A 21,684-nucleotide genomic window follows, 5' to 3' on the forward strand; every position below is an offset into this window, starting at 1 on the left:
TTATACTTATGTAAAACCTTTTCAAGAAAATGTGTCGGTCGCTTTTAGTGTGAATATATTAATAATTCATAATCAATATTCATGCGGGTGTTGGTATGTGTGAGTGTGTGTGTGTGTGTGTGTCATCTGTCAGCTACAGTACATGTGCCACAATTCATTCAGTGGACTCGCCATCAGTCAGTTGATGTCTCGGTACAGTGATTTATGCCACATGTAAGTCACACAAGTCACTAACAGACACGAGAGGAAAGATCTGAGAGGCATGCTGTCAGAGCCACATCCTGAAACATGTCTGTCAGAGCCTCAGCAGTGACAGCTGCACTGTTCAATCTCTTCTGTTTAACAGCCAGTATCAGTACCTGTTTCTAAACTGCAGATAACCAACCTCTCTCCTGGATTTGGTTGTAACAGCTATTAATAAATCCTTTACTAAGTTTGTGTGGGAAGTTCTTCTTAAGTTCTTAGTAACGACTAACTAGTTTCAAACTAGTGATTTGCTAAATGAGGTTGTACGATTAAAACTTAAAGGTATACTATGCGGGATTTGTTGATTGGTGTTTGTAAACACACAGCATTCAAAGTTGGCCCCTCCTCCCTGGCTCAGAGAGAGAGAGAACAGCGGTGGTTGAGCAAGCTAGAGAGTGAATTAAGAGAACAAGGCGAGAACAAAGCCATGGTTCAGATAAATAAAACCTTATTTTCTGATCTTTTCATAGCAGTTACATTTTAAAGCACAAATAAACACGCCCACACCTCTGCACAACCCTGCTGGAAGGTGCCGCATTGCTGGATTTTGTGTGAATGCAGAGCTTCATCCTGTCCACTGTGGCCTCTCTGTTCTGTGTATGTAGCTCAGCCCTGCCCTCGTTCAAATAGACACACAGACCTGCAGCTCTATATACATCCATGACACAGAAACAGAGAGCAGAGTGGAGCAGAGTCCTGACCTCACACCTTGCACGTTGTTACTGGCTGGGGGCTACCTACCCACTGCTCAGAGGATGACGCCCAGAAACGTCCTGAACACAGCAAAATAACAAGAAAATAAGAAAATACAAGCAGAGGGCAGAGTCTCTGTATATAAATACATCACCACACAGTTGTAGTAGGTCATAAGTGATGATTGAGAGGGATTAGTTTTTAGTTTTGTGAGTCTATATATTGTTGTTAGGAAAATCCTGCATAGTATACCTATACTATATGGTTCACAATTTCAAATCTGTCTTAAAACAATACTCACATGCCCATATGTACATTGAGACAGATTTTTCTTGCTGCAATCATTTCTCCTCTTCATACTGGTCATTAAGAGATCCCTTCCCTAAAATGCTTCAAATGGATGTGATGGAAGACAAAATCTACAGTTCTCATTCTGTGCAAAAAAGTATTCCTTCCCTCCTTAGTTAATAGCCGGGGTTTTCCAAGTCTGAGACTGTCAGATATGTCTGGAGGCATTTATTTGTTTCTGACTCTGGGAAAGTGGGAAAAACAGTAAAATCCCCAAAACTACTGTATCTCTGAACTATCTCTTTAACCAAATCACACATATGAGGACTATTCAATGTGATCTCCTTTTGATAACTAATGTAATATTTTTTCACTTCATTTCACTGAGCCTCCCCTGAAACTGTATGGAGCCCCCCTGGGGAGGCCCGCCTCCCACTTTTAAAATCTCTGGTTTATAGGAAGCTCATATGAAGCTTCAGCAGTCTGTCAGTTAATCAAATCAAATAAGTATTCTCCAAAGTTACAGTCTGTTTGGTACAAAATTCCTTCTTTGTGTTTCCACTGACAGTGTTTCTGTGCTGAGCTGCGGTGGAGGAATAGTAACACAAATAGGGCTGTCGCAGTGAAGGAATTTCCCCTGCGGTGATTTAGGGTGGCTCAGCAGTGCAGCCGAGTCCCCTTAAACCTGGGATTTATGAATGGAGTCTGGCTGGATGCGCCTTTAGATTGTATGATTAAATGGAAAACTACTTTACCTTGCAGGTTTGATTGCAGCCTGCTCGGCTGCACAGTGACCCCGGAGAGTTTCAGCATATAACTGAGACAAAGTATTCATACAGACATGTTTTTAACTACCCTCAATCAGCTCGAGCCCAGCTCTGTTATGGGGACCAGGTTAGCTTGTTAGTGTGGATGCTAGCTGCATGAAATTCTATGGAGCCTAACAAGTGATATTGCAAGTGTAAAACAAGAAGGGCCTAGCCTCATGAAAAAAAGAAAAAACGTGAATATAGTTGGTTGTGGTGGTTGCTTGCGATTCACCTCAGTTGGCTTGTCTATAGTGCTGTATTGCAATACTGGGGTTATAGCCCTAAAAACAAACAGGGATTTTTATACTACAGAGGGAGACTTTGGAGGAAAACTCACTTGAGTTGTCAACTCAAGACTGCTGAAGCCTCTTATAAATTTCAGATAAATTCTGGAATATATTTTTGCACAGAACAAGGACTTTGTATTTTGTCTCCTATCTCTTACACTGGAGGTGCATTAGCAAGGATCTCTTAATGGCCAGTATATGTACAGGAGGAATGATTACAGCAAGCAAAAGTTATTTCAATGTACATATGTGGGCACCTGACTATTAGACTGACTTGAACAATTGTGAACCTATCCCTTAAGAGCATTTAAATTAGCAAGTATACAGTAATGTGTAAATAAGTTGCTTGGATGGTAAATGGACTGTACTTGTATAGGGCCTTTCTAGTCTTCCAACCACTCAACACGCTTTTACACTACGAATCACATTCACCCATTCATTCATACCATGCAAGGTCCCAACCTGCCCATCAGAGGAAATCTAATCATTCATACACATTCACACAATTCAGTGTTAAGTATCTTGACCAAGGACACATCAACATGCAGACTGGAGGAGCTGGGAATCGAACCTCCAATCTTCTGATTAGTGGACGACCCGCTCTACCGCCTGAGCCACAGCTCAAGAGCACTACAGAAACATCTGCACTACAGAAGCACTGCAGAAACTATAGAAACATCTGTAGTGCTCTCCAGTCAAAAGCAATCGACTTTTTTTTATAAAGAAAACCACAGTAGTATCATTAGCTGTAACATAACTTTCAAAAAAGAAAAAAGTTTTAGGAGGCCAAAAATATATTAAACTTAACAAAAGATTGTAAATGTAGATATGATTTGATTTGATTTAAATATGCATACATAAAAAAATATTCACACAGTTTAGAATGAGAAATACAGTACCTGATTACACTAACCTAACCACCATTATCTGGTCATTTAGTCTTTACTAGCATAATGTTTTGATGTGTACTGAACATTACATTTTTTTCAGTTTACATCATTATTAAGCAGCATTTTCACTACGTGTCAGGTCAGATGTGTCAACCATATTCCATTACTTTTTTTTTCAGTTCAGTTAGTTAATGTAACCGTTATACCTGCTTTACCTTAGTAACAACTAGTTTCTAGTAAGAGCTAGTTTATGTGGTGCAACTTTTAAATTTAGTGATGCGTAAATTTCCACTTAGCAGGCTAAACTAGGCTAACTAGGCTAATTTTTCTCAAGAAAAGTTGGTGCAGCCAGTTCCTGTTCATCAGAGCATCAGCCCCTTCATTTCACTGCATGTTTTACTTTGTATCTCTCTGCATGTGACAAATAAAGCTCCTTGAATATTGAGTCAAAACAGAGGTGATCTCTCAATGAACATGAACCCTGTGCTTGGGAGAAATAAATAACAGTGTCACATACTTGGCAGTATATAAACTGGCTGCGATGCTCCCCAGGAGTACAATGTACCATACAAAAACAAAGCTCTACCAACGCGGGAGGGCTCAACTTCATGAACACACACACACATACACACACATACATATAGAGTAGTAACTGTGTTCCCCGAGGCACTATAGATTGGTCCATCTTCTGTACCCTTGAGAAATACCATTGCCTGAGCGCTTTGATCTATCAAAACGAATGAGGCAGTCGGCATCGACTCTTACAAGCAGCAAGGAACCCCCTTCAGAATGACACAGTTAGAATATTTATAGTTCTCCCAAAACATCTCCTTGTATATGCTTTTATAATGAGGAATTCAATTGATTTAGACCTCTTTTTTAAAAGTTGATGTGGAAATCAGATCTTATTTATCCAGTTTTTTGTTGATATGGGGCCATCTTCTCAAAAAAAAAAAAAAAAACAGACTTGTTGCTTTTATACTAATGTAGACATTCACACAGATACAGTGCCAACATAAACGTGCACGAACATCGAATTCTCTATTTGTGAGATTAACGGAGAGAGAGGTTTTGAGAGAAAAGTGTAGAGACATTTTGAGTGATTTGTCGAGCAAGTATAAATCTGTATGTGCATCTCTGTTCCAGTCTGTGTAATTCACAGTATCTTGGTCTTTGACAGCCATGCATGTCAATGTCCTGCTGGAGTGGAGTGGAACCATCTGCCTTAGATGCACTTCTGAGAATAATGTGTAAATACTGTTGATGGGTGGCGGAGGATAACCTAACAAAAGTGTTTTTCAAGTTTAACTGCACAGTTCCGGTCTGGTTACTCTTTCATATTGCATCTTTGATGGTTGATGCAGTATTATCTGCAATGAAATAAGCTAATGAAGCTAAAGAAAATATGTACCACCCCTGTTTGACCCAGTACATTGTGATCATTATCCTAAATTCTTACTTCAGTGCAACAAGTTCAATATCTAATAAAACCAATCAACGATTTAAAACCTTAATAATGAATAATCTTACTATTTTAGTTGACAATTAACATAAAGCCCCCAGTGTCTGGTGCAATATCCCATAAACAAGCGTTCATAGGCCACATTCATCAATTAATCATGTGTATAGCACCCGCAGCAGTGGCTGCCTTCCCATCTGAATACATTAGGGAGGAATATGTTACCTCATGGACCACGGCTGACCAACCACATTAGATTTGGCTATTAAGTGTGATAGATTTCTTTTTAGAACACAAAGGATGCTTTGTGGTTAACAAAGCTAAACTACTCCTTGGACTTTTCAGATACTTATCTTGGTAGCATTGATTTTTAGAATCTCTGCACAAGTGGGCGAACATTTCCTCCTCAATAAGGAAAAGCAAACTCTAAAACGGATAAGAGAAGAAACACCAAAAGCTCCATGTGTCTATGCACATTTCGTCTCCCTGAGCACTGAGAACATATCATTATCCGAGCGAAGCACATGAAATCAATGATAGTGCTTCATTGCACCTAACATTTTACAAGTGATGGCTTTCATAGCTAAATATACCTTGCACATACAACATCTATCTTTATCGTTCTCTTTATTTGAAAGCTGTTATTACTGTAGCATATAGTGACCTTGTGTGACAGACTCATCAAGAGGGATCAAATCACAAGTGCTGAAAAGTACACAGCGATGCAGGCAAAGGCACTGGGTCATTTCTCTCCAACTTTGGAAGAGGAAAGTCTACTTTAAAACCTGAAAAACTCATAAGATATTGAAAAAAACTTGATGTACTTTTCAGTCAATAAACTCCTAATATTCTACAAAGATTAGATTTCCCATTTCATCTCATACTGCGGTGTTTTTACAGCAACATATACTATATACAATACTTGCTGCAAAACTACAACCAATAATATGACTACTTTGGAAAAACTTACTTCAATAGACTAAAATGACTAAAGACATACTGTTCAGTCCCATAAGCAGCGCTCCGTCTTTTTGAATTGCCTTTGCAGAAATTGCTACTGTCCCTGTTTTATTGAGCCTAATATTTTACCAAACATTTTTTTTATTTACATGGTTTAAATCCTATTGAGAACAATGTTGTTTTTCAAGCCAAACACTACTGACAAAACAAAGTATACACAGTGGCACAGAGAAATAAACAGTACATTTCAGTATAAATAAGAGAAGAAGGCAAAGCAACAGAAAACACAAGCACAACAGAGAAAGACAATCAAAACCTAAAATAACAACAAAAAAAACAGTAACAGGTACATGTCACAGCAACATTTTAATGCCCTGAGCTGTTAAATGAAAAAAAATTAAAAACTGAAAATCTTTACACAACATGTGATTAGAGAAACATGTTCAAGAGCACGTTCCACAAACACAACACACAGGCATTAGAACAATCACACAAACAACAATTAATCATTCATCCCTCTTTTGGGAGGACACCAACCAAATTCAGAACGCTCCAAATCCACACGTGGTAGATGTAGAACGAGATAACATTTGCAAACAGTCAACAGCAAACGTCCTGTTTTGCTGTTTTATTTGTTGTCCACATCTACCAGTGTGTCCTTGAGATAAGTATAAGACACCCCAGGACTCCACGCAGGTCACAGGGCAGGTCTGGTCTCAGTGGGACTGTTGCCTCAGGCCGAGGGAGAGGATGAAACGTTTTCTGGCTACAGCAGGTGGACAGCAGCGGGTGAAAAACGGCCAATATCTTTCTTCAACCTCAACATCGCTCCCAATAAAACTTAACTGAATCTCTCCCACCTTATCGCCTTCTCTTTTCTGGCCACAAACAGTCCAACTCTTTATTTTCACCACCTGACCCATATACAAAACTGCTTCCTGGTGGGTGCTGCTCCAGAAACAAGGTCCAAGCCTTTGATCTGGCTCCAGATCACTGGCTGAAAGGCTGTCACTTCAGCTTTAGGCCACTCAGCATCCCACAGCAGCTCTTCATCACCAAGCCTGGGCAACACACTTTTTATCACATTCACACATCCTTCATCATGTGACCAGCTCATTCTGCCCTCTCACCAGCTATCGCACCAGGGAATTGGCTTTTATGCGAGCACAAATACCTCAACTCAAACACAATAGCGGTAAAACAGTAAATAAACCATGGCATCGATTGAGTTGGAACTGAATAGATGTCAGTGTGTGCTTTTCAGCCCACGTGAGCCTTAAAGTGATGGCTGAGTCCACTTACATGAAGACCACTAAAGCTCACATCACTTATCTGTGTTGGGTAAAAGTAATATTTACAGTGAAAGACAAAAAAAAAACAAAAGAAAAACATGCTGAACCATTTACACGCAGGAAAAAGAGGGCAGATTTAATTTAAAAATTGGCACGCATTCCTCATTTCTACAGATGAAAGCTCGTAAATGAAAAACCCTGGAATCATGCCTGGTATGGAAATCTAAAGTTATGAATAATGCCTCTGTCTCAATCATCAAGTCTGTTTTAATAAGGTGGATTATCCCAGCACCTGCAGGCTGAAAGGCACACACGGCTGCACTCCTAACAAACCAAGAGTGGGACAAGAGTCCCTGGGGGCCCTGAACCTCACATACTCCCAGTTGGACCCTCACCAGTCTGTAGGAGTGAGCAGCAACAAACAGCTCAGGCTTGTCATTTATGCCCATGAATCCACCTCCAATGGGCCGGCGTTGCAGCGAGACCCGCTGATTTACACACACTTGCTAATCAGGGAATGGCTCTCTTGCTAATGAAAACTCATAGATCTATACAATAACACTGCTGATATGATTTTAGCTCCCATTACTCATTCCTAAATATGCAATAGGCAATAAGCGTGAAATGCTGCTGAGAATGAATTTGAGGTCAGAAATGTTGACGCAGGAATCGGTGACTGGGTCATGGTTATTGTAATCTCTGTCCTAACCTGGGAATTAGAGCCTCCTGTATACATGTTCACAATCTCTGCAGGCATAAATATCACAAAGGAGTATATAGATTCTTTCCTCCTGCCTGCCCTCAGTGACACTTCAGCATTTAGCTGATTGCAGAATGGATGTGCCTGACTCCACCCTCCTATTGCTCCTGGAGTCCACCTCTGGGAGCTGAGGTAAACCCAGTAAACAGAAAGGCCAGCACAATGGTTTGTTTCAGCTTGGCATTGATTCATCATTCCACTGAACAAGTCATAGGCACCAGTCTAATCATGATTAAGACCATAACAGAGAACTCGGTAGACACAGGGGGGATGCAACCATCCATCCATCCGCTATATTCATCAAGCAAATCACTTCCACTTCCAGTAAATGAAAATGAATTCATTGTGACTTACCTGTTCCATTGGCTGTGTTTGCTAAGAAGAGAGGATACAAAGCTGAGCAGCTTTGAGATAGACGTACATTGAGTCAAAACAGTTGTACTGTTCACAGCAAAGTCTTATGGACTAACTGGCTGTGAAAGCCTTTTAGGAATAAATGAGTCTAAGTGACTAATTGCAGGTTTAGGAGGAAAGTGTACTCACCACTGGAGCAGTCCAGTCCTCCCCATCCAGGCTCGCACTGGCATGTATCAGGAGACACACAGCGACCATGGACACACTCCTCCGTACACAGAGCTGAGACACACAGAGATGTTCCCTCATCAGTGCAGTTTATAATTGAGTGAACACACACATACACACACAAGCAGAATGTGAAACATCATTAATATAAACAGCATAATGAAAACCACCAAGATAACAGCTGAAAGAAAATGGCCCATAAAATTGAACACTCAATATCTCCCTAAAACCATCAAGGGAGTAAATCTTAGTCATGGCACTCATATTCAACATCCATCTCTGCAACTTGACACCAGACTAAACTATATCTTAGGAGACTGAGTCCTTGGTCAACATCCCGGTTTATCACATAGCTTTACTTTCCACAACGAGCTGTTATCAGCTGGCTGAGCCATGAAAGAACAAGCTGTAAATCCCTTCTAATTTGATCAGCCAGTGCTTTGTCATATACTGATGGCTTAATGTAGCAGGTCCGGGCACCGCAGTGTTTACTAAGTGTGCAGTTTTCTTGATCATTCATATTGAGCAACAAGGCACCCGATTGATTGGGTCGGCATTAGTATTCCTGGGAGCGTGTGGGAAGTTTGGTTCAGCTGGATAATAAAGTGACCTACATGGAGTTTTTTGTCACTGTGCTAGTTTTTTTTTTTTCTTTTTTTTTTTGTGAAGCAAAGAATGAAAACTGTCACAAAAATAGGCACTTAGCATGAATAAATCTGTGGCAGCCAAGGTCATCTGGCCAGCAGGGTTAAGAGAGACTGGCTCTTATCTGAGGAAGGAGACAGTCAGGCCAATACGACGAGAGAGAAACCTTGCCTGATGGGAATCAGCAACCCACTAACATGGCCTGTGGAGGAATGATACACAATCCACAGGCAGCAGAACAGACAGGCCGTTTTCTTAACTGATCAGACCTCATCCAACATCTTATCCTAATTCTTCTCCATTCATTCTTTATTTTTTCTTGTTTCATGACTTGGTCAAAAGTGAAAAAAGGGCAGGGGGACAGCATCTGTGAGGTTTTTTTTTTACACAACATAAACCTTGGGGCGATTTTGCAGCTCTGTGTGGAGCACTATGGAGCTCATCCTGCAGGCAGAGAGGTCGGCAGGAGCTGGCGGCAGGCCTGAACAGTGCCACTATAGATTATCACTCAATCAGGCTTCGATTAGGATCCACCGCCAGTGGGAGAGATGCAGCGGGAGAGGAGAAAGAGGAGTGAATCCCAAACACTCACAAGCCGATGCTAATCGCAGAAATGCTCCCAAGGCAAAAATGGTAAACCAGAGATTGAAAGATAATTCAGGGCAGATTTCTGAGCATCAGTACTCTGGCAGAAAACTGTTTAATTACAGTAAGCCAGCAAAAAGAAAAGGGGAAGAGCTCCAGCATTTGTGCTGACGAAGGTGTGAGATCGACTACCTGTAATCAATGAGTCCACAGTATGCAGAGTATTCAAAGAGAGGAGACGAATTCAATGTCACCATGATGAGTTGATTTCGTTTAGTTTCAATCAGCAAATTCTGATCAGCGAGAATAGGGAAATGCAAATGTGTCACATCCTTCAGAAAAAAAAAAAAGAAATATGGAAATGAAGTTTTGAATATGGGAGAAAGGATAAAGCGCACCCTTCTCCTGAGATCTGAACCGGTGTACTGAAGGGATGGCATAATAAAGTAGGAGGTAGGTCTTTCATTTTAATTGAAATTCATGAATCACTCTGCTTAACTCATGTCTAAGGAATCTGCTGGAAAATTGAGTCTTTCATCTAGATAAAAGGCTAATCTAACTCATTATGCAGAGGTGTTATCAGAACAGGGAACAATGGAGCTAATTGGTGATTGTCATGCAGTGTTAATAAATTTAATATTCTTGCCCAGTCAAACCACAATCTTTTAAAATGTCTGATAAAATAGATCTTTATAGTCTCTACTCTAACTGCATTATTCTCCCTGTTTTTGGAAAGCTTTGCTGCAGGAAAAAAAGACCTACAGAACCATTACAATTCTGTTTGTTTATGATGTATGTAGTTGTAGTGTTTTGTAATACACTGGTAGTGCACGTGAAGCGAAAAACATAGAACATTGCGATGTAGCCATTGGTTAAATCGATCTAATGAGATGCCTACAGAACATATCAAACAACTCCCTCCAAAGCTTCTTCCACATGCCTCTATCTAGCACAGAGATGATTTATTTTAAAACTGTGTCTTTGAAGCATTAAAAAAAATGCAACAAAGCCAAAATGAAAAAGAAATCAAAGGCACAGAATCCCTTTCTGGTGAAAAATCTCATCATCTTCCCGATCATCAAAACCCAAATGTGAAATGTGCTAGCGTATTGCTGCCTGAAACTTCATCAAAACCCAACTAATTCTGCCGCCAACGACATTTTTAGAGGGGTGAATTATATTGTGCCACTGGACAGGCAGGCAGGAGTCATGCAGGAGTCATCTGGCCTAAATGCCCTACAAAGAGAGGGATTCATAGCCCTGCGGAGCCTGTCAGCCTCTGAAGTTATTACGAGCTGTTGTCATTAGCGAGGTCCTCTCACTTCCTCGTGCACAACTGTAATAATCATGCTTATTAGGAGGGAAATTAGTTCTCACATCCTCTACGTAGGCTAGTTATGGATTAAGGTAATGACTTAAGACATATCAAAGGTCACGGAATTAATAAAGACCTCTAGTTGGAAACTTGAAGCACTAATTAAAGAAAAACAGATCAAAGTTCAATGTAGAGACACGTAGATAGTAGAGAGCTTTGAGCAAACAGTCACTTGAAAAGACAGAATGAAACAAAATAACAAAGAAAAAGCATCGTTAAAGATTATGTTGCTGATTTAGTGTTAGAAGCATTGTGTGCTTGTGTGATTATTTTTGGTTAATTCAAGGCCTTCACATCCCCTGATTCATTTAGTCATCTCTCATTGGAGCTAATATAATGCTGATGTGGTGCCATATAATTAAAAAAAAAATGCAGACAGGATTAAAAGGCAAACACTCTTGAAACATTTTCTGACTTCTAATGGAATAGTCTTCATGGAGAAAGCTACAGTAAACTAACAATACTCGAGGGGGATATTTTACATTCAGTAAACAACAAAGTATCCTGAAATAGATGACTTGAGTTAATTTTGGGTCGATTTACTCTATAATGCCCCCTTTTGTCACTGCATGCAAAACAGCTCGGGGAGTACAAATCTCTTAATCCTGGTAGTGAGAGTGCTAGGATTAAAAGGGGTGGAACAGTTTGCAAAGGCAGCAGAAAGCAAAACTGCCCTCTTGGCCCCTATCAGCTCAGTCTCCCCCACTTCACCTGAAAGAGGTCTGAAGGGGAGAGGGGCAGTTTTCCCTTTCAGCTCAACATAATAACAAAATAAGACCAATTGTTCCTGAAACGGGGAGGCCAAAACTGAGAGGCACCTACGCAGTTTGCAGACTCACCTGTTAACACCCTGAAAGGACTATTAATGAATAACTTCATTGTCAGACAGATGGTTAATGAATGCATTATTGATCAATATGAGCCTCCCTCGTCAAGACCCTCAGATAATCACACCGGCTCTTATTCTTTGCTGGCCGGCTTCCAGGTGCTCTGCTGCCCTGAGGCTAGTAAAGCCTAGACAAGGACAAGATTGGCGGTGGTCAAAGAGCATACCCACATGGCTGTAGTCACTGTATCAGTAACTCCCTCATGTTGCAAAAGATCTAGGAAAATATTGAAGTGTGATTCTAATCTTACTTAAAGGGAATAAAACATTAGGTAGGGTGAAAATATCAAAAACGTAAGTCTCAGAAGCTATATGTTCTGTCTTTATTTGGCCAACATTAAAAATATTCACTTTGATGTGTGCATAAAAATAGAAATCAATGACCATTAATGAAGCTATAAAAATGACAGTGAAGGATTGTTATCAGCATACTGCTGCAGTCCAATTTTCACAGCTTCTGCTTTTTTTATGTTATTGAATTCCAGTGTGGTTTTATGGCGGGTGCAATACCTACTCAGTCTGTAACTAGGACCCACTTGGCTCGTTAAGTTTTCTCATTGTTATACAACTTCAATTAAATTACTCTTGCTGGAAGAGTAAAGCAGGGAGCAGTCTATAGTGTAAAATAGTGTGCTGTCATGTTAAATCATGCTCAGTCATCTTAAACTGAGTAAATTCACAAGGATGGTGGCATGCTAACAGAAGAGGAAGTGATGAGGTGTTATTGGGCATTCCCAATAAAGAGCATCAGACTGGGGGCGGGGGCGACGGAGGTGTGTGGGGTGCCAGTAGCTTGGCGGGAAGTTTATCTGCACGCCACGCACAGTAACAATCAATCCTAATATTTACTCCTTTTCATTAAATGTCTAGCAGACAACCTGAAATGTCATCGCAGAGGACAAAGGAGGTAAAAAAAAAATCTGATACTCACGAACACACAAGTCTCCGCTTTCAAAGTAACCAGGGCAACACTGCGAGCGGCGCCTATACATGGTCCTCACTCCCCGCCGGTAAGCCGTCTTATAGCTTATCCTGGAGAAAAAGACACACCGAGACAGCTACGTGATGTAAAGAGTGACCCCTCTTGAAGGGCAGGAAACATAGAAGCTAAAAGTAAGTTGTGCCACAATTAATTTTCTACTGTAACTGGTTTATAAGATTATAATATAAAAGGACAACAGAGGAGTAAGAAATAAAAGCAAGTGAAATTATGTGTTAAACACTGGCTGTATAGCAGTCACTATTTGGGAGGTGAATCTCTGTGTACTTATTTACTTGAATACCCACTATAAACCTTAATGGAGTAATTAAAACATTTACTGTAAGATGATCAGAGGCATCTTGGCTCTAATCACTTCACTGTCAGCCATGTTAACAAGGAAATTTACTGTTGGCTATGACTTTGGGGGACAGTAAAGGTCGAAATGGGGACGAATTAGAAGGCTCCTCAAAACGTACCTGTGCCTTGTGCACTTAAACCAGTTGAGGATGTCGGTGCATCTGGTGTAGTAGACCTGGTCAAATGGGTGAGCGTAGGATTCCTGGACTGTCACAGCATAGCTAAAAGACAGAAATGTAAAGACACTGCTGCAGTGGATGTTGCTGGGCATATACATTTTCATGCACCTTGGAGATGTTTGGAGAAAAAAAAAACAACAGCGCACAGGTCCTGTCAATGGATAGAGTAGCAATGAAAGTAATACAATAACTTTGATATGCAAAGAAAGGACATGAAAGGACCTTTTTGGTGATTCATGTTAGTGATATATGCAGCTAGAGGCAGTGTGAGGATATTGGAGGACCTCAAAGCCATGAGCACAACCCACTTATGGAATTCATTTTGATGCCAACAAGGTGGAACCACAATCCCAAAGTACTGTCACCTTGGTCAGGCAATAATCCAGATAATATATCTTCACAGCTTTCTTTCCTCCCCTTTGCATCAAGGACAGAAATTATTCCTGCTTATTTCTCATAAGTGACACTGCTCAGCACAACTAATAATTATTCAGACTCTATGGCTGTAGTGATTGATTTGGATGAGAGTACACACTGATCAATTTGCCTGCATATTTCATTTGAAGCTGCAACTCCTCCCATCTCTCAGCACTTGGCGACTCGAGCTGTGTGAGATCGATACTGCTGTATGGACTTTGAGAATAGATCTGGAACTTTGGTTAAGAGCGCTTGTTGCAGGTACACTGAAAACGTTCCAGGATCGACAACGTCTGTCCTGGGAGCTGGCGCCGCCGAACCACTGCAGATTTTCTTTCAAATCAAAATTCAATGTAAAGTGGTAAACACAAGAGGATACACTCTCACCTTTCCCAGTGGCTGCAGACATTGGGGTCATCCGGGTTTAGACTCCATACACCAGCGGTGAAGCCCAAAACAAGGAGCAGGGCCAGCAGGGCAACAGATGACCCCATCCTTCGCTCTGAAAGGGGGAAAGAAAGATATATGGTTGTCCTTTGACTGTAACATGGATCATTTCTCATGTTGACCTTTCTAATATAAACTTTCTTGCCCTTGGCAATGGTGCATTCAGGTAATTTAATGACCTTTAAAGTAGTTTCTGAGCAAGAATATGTTTATGCTTGTTTAAATGAATAGTTAAACAAAAAAGCTCTTTATTGAGATAATCTGTAGATATGTAACAGTTCATTTGTGATTTTTGCGTGTGTGTGTGTGTGTGTGTGTGTGTGTGTGTGTGTGTGTGTGTGTGTGTGTGTGTTTGTGCGTGTGTGTGTGTTTCGTTTCTTTTCCTTTTTCCACATGCCTTGTATATGCAATACCGGAAGATGTACATTTTGTTAAATAGTGGTGTCTTGTAATCTGAAGTGGGATGGGCCAAAATAAAGAAAAAACATTTTGGGAAATACGCTTATTTTCTTTCATGCAGAGAGTTAGATGAGAACTCTCACATCTGCAGCTATAGCCTGCAGCTGGATAGCTTAGCTTAGCATAAAGACTGGAAGCAGGGGGAAACAGCTAGCGTGGCTCTGTCCAAAAGTAACAAAAATCATACAACTGCAGGGCTGCCAAGTCTCACGCATTAACCGTGAGACTCATGCAATTGACATTTTTCACACGCTCTCACGCCACACATCCACACGTTTTCTCACGCAGTGAAAAACAAATTCATAACTGATAACATTGTGGCGCGAAAAGAGGACACTGACAGTGCACAGACAAACAAGACAGAGCAGCACTATGCAGCAGCGAGTTATTCAGCGAGAAATATACACAAATCTATTATTGTAATGTATTCCCATGCATACTACTCAGTGTAATCTCAGTCAACGGCTCTTCTGGCAGCAGCACAGCGTCTCTCCCGCTCCTCTCCTGCGCACACAGGCAGGAGAGTGAGTTACTATGGTTACAGGGACGGCTGTGTCTGTTGGCTGTTCCCAAAAATAGGATTTTAGGTTAGTTGCGAGGCCATTTCATTCATGCAAATTGTTTGCACTTTGTTGCAATTATTAGACTTTGAAGATGGCCTTGTGAGTATTGAGAATAGCAACCCTCAGGTTTAACATTATTTAACCAGGTTTAATTTTCCAAATCATATTGTGATGTGTTGTGAGGCTATTTCATTTATATAAATTGTTTGTCCTTGTTTGACCGTGAAGATGGCCTAGTAGCCTGCAACCTATTACCAGGCTACATAATGTTTTTATAAATATTATTTCAAATATGAAATAGCAATTCTTCTAATAATCATTTCCAGTCCACCCAATTATATATTGTTCTTCATGCACTGATGGTTTTCATAGCACCCTCAATCTAGGTGGCTTTTTCATGACTTAATCCAAGAGGTTAGGTGGTGTAGAAATGCAGGATTTTGTTTTAAATTACATTTTTTTCTTTTTCTGGGGGACGACCCCAGAACGACCCCCCGCCAATTATGTATCTTTCCAAGTTTGTTCCCCCATTTTAAAACATAACCAGGCGCCCGTAGTGAGGAACATTGATCTTTCTTTTCCTATGTTTTGAAGAAAAATATGTGTAATATATGGGATGTATATCAAAATGCTACTCAATAAACACAAATTAGCAAAAAGAAAAATTCTGAAAAAGGTATTGGTTCATAAGGCCAGAGGGAGGTTGAGTGGGTCAGCTGACCACGAATAATGCTCATTTTATTATGAACAAAAATAAGTACTATGTATCCCCCCCCTCAAAATCTCACAAATCTCACTCCAAGCTGAAGTCAAAACTTGGCAGCCCTGCTACTAGCACCTCTAAAACTCACTATTTAGCACACTATATCTAAGCCATAAAAAAACCAAAGAGTAAAAACGACAAGTTGTGGTTTTACAATTTCTTGGCACAGTGACTTCATGGAGTCTTTGGATCACCAGTGTGATAGCCAGGCAACCAGCTCCAGGAAGTCACTGTGCTGACCAAGAAATAGTCCAGCACATAACCCCTCATGAAACCAATGAGTCCGATTTTGTTACTTTTGGACAGAGCAAAGCTAGCTGTTTCCAGTTTTTGTGCTAAGCTAACAGGCTGCTGGCTGTATCTTCATATTTACCACACAGACATGAGAGAAATGTCAAGTTTCTCTTCTAAGTCTCAACAAGAAAGCGAATAAGCGTATTTCCCAAGATGTCAAACTATTCCTTTTAAGTATTTTTCAAGCTAGGATTATCAAAAAAACATATCCTTGTTTAACATTTGTTACTGTGTGTTGTCTCCTTTAGTAAGACCTTCAAAAAGCACCTGCAGCAAAGATGAAACCTCCCTGTGACAGTGACAGAGATGCAGATTTGTTTAGACCAGCAGGTTATTTCATTAGACGTATGGGCAGAGGAAGAGTGCATATGATCAAGGGACATGACAGTGATGGATTCTCCACACGCACAGGTCGTAGCTTACCAAATCTATACGGACGACAAAGGATGTGCACATGACACATGTATGACTGACACACAGCATCTCATACAGTAGGTTAATGCCTGAATGCCATTATAAGTAATGTAACTGTATCTTTTGTGTGGCAATGTGAGCATGACATTCACTTTTCAGAATAGGAAACTCACACTTTATTGTATTATAAACAACAAACACATAGGAATAAATGTAAATGTAAAAAAGTATGGCTCAATGTGTCATGCATATGTGATAGTGTGTGTTGTGATGATCCTCTGTGAACAGACTATTAGGTTTGTATGAGCCTTGTAGGTGCTTTGGCGTGTTATAGGAGATGTGACTGTATTCAATAACACAGGCATTTACATGTTCAGCTAATCTTCTGCATTGATAGCCACATGTAGTTCACTCACATGTGAAAGAAAATCAATCAGATCTCCACTTCCTCTAAGTAGCAGTTCATCTGAACAGGCAGAGGTTAAAGTCATGTTCATTTCCTTAACAGGATGATTAATCGATATACACACATGTAACAGGCTACAGCTGCTTTCATATTCAGGCTCTTCTTTGAAACAATCCTGTTAAATACTACAGGGACTCTGCTTGATTGACTAGAAAGCTTTTATTGCTCCTGTGATTAGACCACCACCCCTAGCCATTTCTCTGAATGCCTCTGGGCAAGAGCAATACCTCATAACTTGTCATTTCATATCTCTCAAATCTCATAAGATCTCGGTCACAAACCTACGGTGTGAGGCCGAGAGCTGATAAAATTAGGATTATCTTGAAAATTTGTGGCAAAATTAAGTGAATCAGTGGCTGTTGGTAGTTGTTAGAGTGATGGCTGCGAGCAAAGTAAGTGCCACGGAGCCCTTGAAGAAAGAGACAGTGACAGATCTAATAGCCAGAGGCACGTGGCCTTAAGCTCACCTAATCTTACAGCCTGTGGTCCCTGTGTGTTTTTTTTTTTTGTGGATGCTGAGGGGGCTCTGGAAGCACAAAGTGACAGAAGTGCCGCTGTGCTCAGACACACACACACTCGCTGGGAGAAGTGATGACAGGTCGCAGATCTGTGGGAGAGAAGAAAAATAATGAGCTTATGATGACACACAGAAGACACGCTTCCTTGCTTGCTCTCACACGCATGCGCGCACACAAACTCATAAATTTCTTATGGGATCAAGAATCTCAACAGGGGTATAGTTCACAAAAGCTGCTCTTGAAAGGCCAATTTACTCTGTGCAGCCTCCACACCCGACCACACAGTTTTCATTCCATTTTGTGTCCCTCCTACCTGGTATCCACAGACCCACTTATCCAACTCAAGAGGGGCTCTGTTCACACTTCAAACACTACAAGTGGCTTGTCCATAATGTGACAAGATTACGTTATCTGTACTCATTAACAAAGCCTACACAAGGGTTATTGCAATGATAATACAGGCGTGAACAGAACATTAATGTGTTTATCATCGCTCTCACTACACTGCTCTTAATGATTCCTCCAGAAGGTCAGAGGGCGCATTTGAGATGCTTCTGCCCTTCATTTGCTGTGAATTCTGAATTAAAATGTAAACACAAGCCTAACAAAGTAATATAGCTGTTTTTGTTCTTGGCGGAATAAATAATTCAGCTTTTTTCTTTTGCATATTAAGTGTTGCTAAGGCCCAGCTGGGTGGACATTGAGACGGAAGACTGAAGAATTATTGTAGGTGGACTCATTATGTCTATTATACTCACTGATAAGATCATTGAGAGACATCTGTTTGGAAATCAGAACAGAATTTAAATGAACCTGTCAACCAAGGCAACATCAAAGAGCTAGCTGTGGTGTGTTCTACACTTTTACGGCAATGAGCACTAATCTATAACATAAATAATATTCATATTTGAATTACAAATTTGTCAGATTGGTTAAAAAGGGTATACTTTACTTTTGTATTTTCACTCAACAAAAAACATAGTTTATGTTCGTTTTTGCACTTTTGCTAGTGTGAAATTCAAGTAATATAAATTTAAAGCTACATGACTTTTTCATCATGAAATATAAATTTTTACTGGTTTTCTACAGCATGCAACAAGACACTTTGCTTAACCCTTCTGCTGATTGTGATCTGAGTACTGGATAGCAAACTTGTTAAAAGATGAGATGCTGCCACATGATGTGATGTGCTATTTGCAATGAACAGAAATGATTTTACTATGCTGCATGTATTTATTGATCCACCGTGATCTGCGAGCACCATGTAGGCACAACACGCTTGTTTACTGTCTAATGTCATCAGAAGTGCAACACACTGCAGTTGCACATACTGATCTGAATGTCCAGGTTTTAATGCTAAGTCTGTTAGATCTGGTCACAGTCTACCTCCACAGAGATATTTGTGTTCAGTACTGCATATTTCAGTACAACAGCTTGGTGACTTTAAAAATCTGAATGTCAAGGACAAGATACTTCCTGATATTCTGTCAAGCCTGAACAGATCCCTGCCATTTCCTCTAGCATGGACTTAACATTTAAATGTTAAAAAAAGACAAAGAAAGTACACTTTTAATAATGGTACACTTGGTCTAAGTGAATTTCTGTATCATTCTTGATTCTGCATACAGCAAGCGTAAACATAGAACATAAGACAGATGAGTCTGATCAATGTGATTCTTACCACTTGGAGCTCTCCAGTAGCCTCCTCCCTGTATGTGCCAGCATCCACAAAAACAGTTGGTTTCTGTTTTGATTTCAACTGTGTTCACTTTATACCAAGAAAAATGTTCTCCACAGACTGTATTCACCCTAAATTAATTCCTCTCTTGTTCCTCAACACTCAACACATTACTGAGACTATGAAACCTTCTCATTCGCCGTACTGCTGCATCTGATCCTGCTGACAAACTGCTGAAATAGCAACATCTGTTAATGGAGACACAAGTGCAAAGAACAAGAAGTAGGGTATATAGAGAGCCTGTTTGTAGGATGTAGTGTATGTGAGGATAAGCACCGGTGAATCTTGACATAGACGCGTACGGTTAACATCGGACACCTGCCCGCAGAAACATTGATGCTGATGAGCCCGAGCCACCTCGTTCTGCCTATCAGCAGAGACATCTGCATGATTAAAGTCGTGTGTCTTCAGTGTGTGACTTATTAAAGTGCAATGCAATTAACCACCCGTCCCCTGGCTGACCAGCACCTGCACTCTTCCATGAATGATGCTCAGCAGGCATGACTGACTGGCACTAGTCAGAGGCTCACCTCCCATCTATGGATCCCAGCTGCTATTCAGGCTCATCTCAGTGCTCTATGTGCTCATTTATCAAAATGTGCTGTTTCGTCTTGTTCGTGTTAATTTACATCTACGTAATGGAAACCAGTCAATGGAAACAATACTTGCTATTGCAATCTTGTCTGGGGCGGCAGAGAGAATGCCTGATCAGTTGTGGGCTTCTGTGTGCAACATGTCTTTGCACAATCAGTCTATTATCCCTCCTCTAAATTCAAACTGAGAGCTCATATACAATTTTTATGAGAATTCTTCCGGCCACTCAATCTGTTTTGTAATCACTACTGAAGGATTCCCGGAGCAACCTAATTTGGAGTGATCTAAAAGGTTACAGGTGTAACCACGCAGCACAGAGTGCCAATGAGATAAGCCCCACTGCTGGCCATCCCTGTCTGCTGCTGGGGGCTGTGTCATTAAGAGTCAGGCCTCATTAGAGAGGCCACGGTGTGGTGCATCATAGACACTGCTTCCCCTGGCTTCAGCCACATACCTGTGTGTCTGATATGTTCGAGGCCAAGAGGAGAGGACAATGACATGTCAGGGGAGGTACTGCTTTTTGACAAGTGCAGCAACAAAACAAAATCCTGAATTCATGCTACCAATGACAAAAACTATATTTAAAAGCTCTTTGGATAGTATTTTTTTAGGTTTTGGTTTCAACTGTGCTGTAATCAAATACATTTACCCACATATATCTATTGTCTGCATCTTTATACTACATTTAAGGGACGTATTGTTTTTTTTTACTCTTTTTTTACTCTACATTTCTCTGACAATTATGGTTACCAGTTACTTTGCAGATTAATATTTTATTATTTAATTATTTAAATTATATGATCAATTTATAATATAATTTAATACATTAAAAATGAGCTTCACCTCAGCCAGCTACAATATTAAAATACTGCTTACACTTCAATGCATTAATACTAATAATCAAATAACATAATATACACAATACAATAATAACACCCAGGAAGTGAATATTCTGCATAACTTTTCCTTTTCATATTTGATACATTTAAGTACATTTTGCTGGTGACCTTTGTAATGTTACATTAGTACACTTTTGAACGCAGGGCTTTTACTTGTAACAGTATTTTTACATCGTTGTATTTTTACTGTCACTATCTGAACACTTCTACTGCTGATTGTGGTGATAATTCCCATTAAGCATTAGTATGTGCTAAACTTTATAGCAACAAGGAATCCAGTTAGTGATTTTACTTAGTTTCTTCCGACTTCTTGTTTTGCTCCTCTGTACACACATCACTTTAAAGAGACCAAGTACATGAATTGGCATCAAGTATGATGAAGTCATGAAGTCTGAGAGGATGTTTGTTGCTGCATTTATGGATATTTCAGTAATGCTGACAGCATGAAGCGCAGCCAAGGCAGCAATGTCTTACACCTGATCTCAGTAAAAATGCACTCCTGGGTACTTTACTTTTTATTACGCTTCAATGATTAGGAATGCCAGCTTGACATGATCCAGCTAAGGATTAACACAATCTCTCAATCACAGACTGGACACTCTGTGACTTAAATACTGCTGAGCTCTGGTTATGGACATTCATACTTCAACCCATATATGAGGACAGACAGTCAAGGTTCAGATTTTTTCAGGGAGATAATTCCATTCTGCTTTAGCTCTGGGCTTTTGCATATGATTTTCTAAGCAGAGAGTGAAGATGGACAGGAGGGACAGAAGATAGATGTGCAATATTCATATTGTTAGCATGCACAACATTTATATGTATGCAGTTTGTCAG

The 21,684-nt window shown here is 40.3% G+C and overlaps 1 protein-coding gene across 2 annotated transcripts in view; it reads right to left on the bottom strand.

The window, feature by feature from the left end:
* megf11 (multiple EGF-like-domains 11) overlaps window positions 1-21,684 on the bottom strand; it is an 81,144-nt gene that overhangs the window by 49,896 nt on the left and 9,564 nt on the right. For both annotated transcript variants that reach the window (XM_044357794.1, XM_044357793.1), the window contains exons 2-6: window positions 17,566-17,705; window positions 14,080-14,194; window positions 13,216-13,317; window positions 12,689-12,789; window positions 8,228-8,320 (exon numbers count right to left, since the gene is read on the bottom strand). In XM_044357794.1, the coding sequence (XP_044213729.1) occupies window positions 8,228-8,320; window positions 12,689-12,789; window positions 13,216-13,317; window positions 14,080-14,186 (403 nt within the window). In that variant the 5' untranslated portion in view covers window positions 14,187-14,194; window positions 17,566-17,705. The remainder of the gene's footprint in view (window positions 1-8,227; window positions 8,321-12,688; window positions 12,790-13,215; window positions 13,318-14,079; window positions 14,195-17,565; window positions 17,706-21,684) is intronic.

The sequence above is a fragment of the Thunnus albacares genome, chromosome 7, assembly GCF_914725855.1.
Source record: "Thunnus albacares chromosome 7, fThuAlb1.1, whole genome shotgun sequence".
Classification (NCBI taxonomy): domain Eukaryota; kingdom Metazoa; phylum Chordata; class Actinopteri; order Scombriformes; family Scombridae; genus Thunnus; species Thunnus albacares.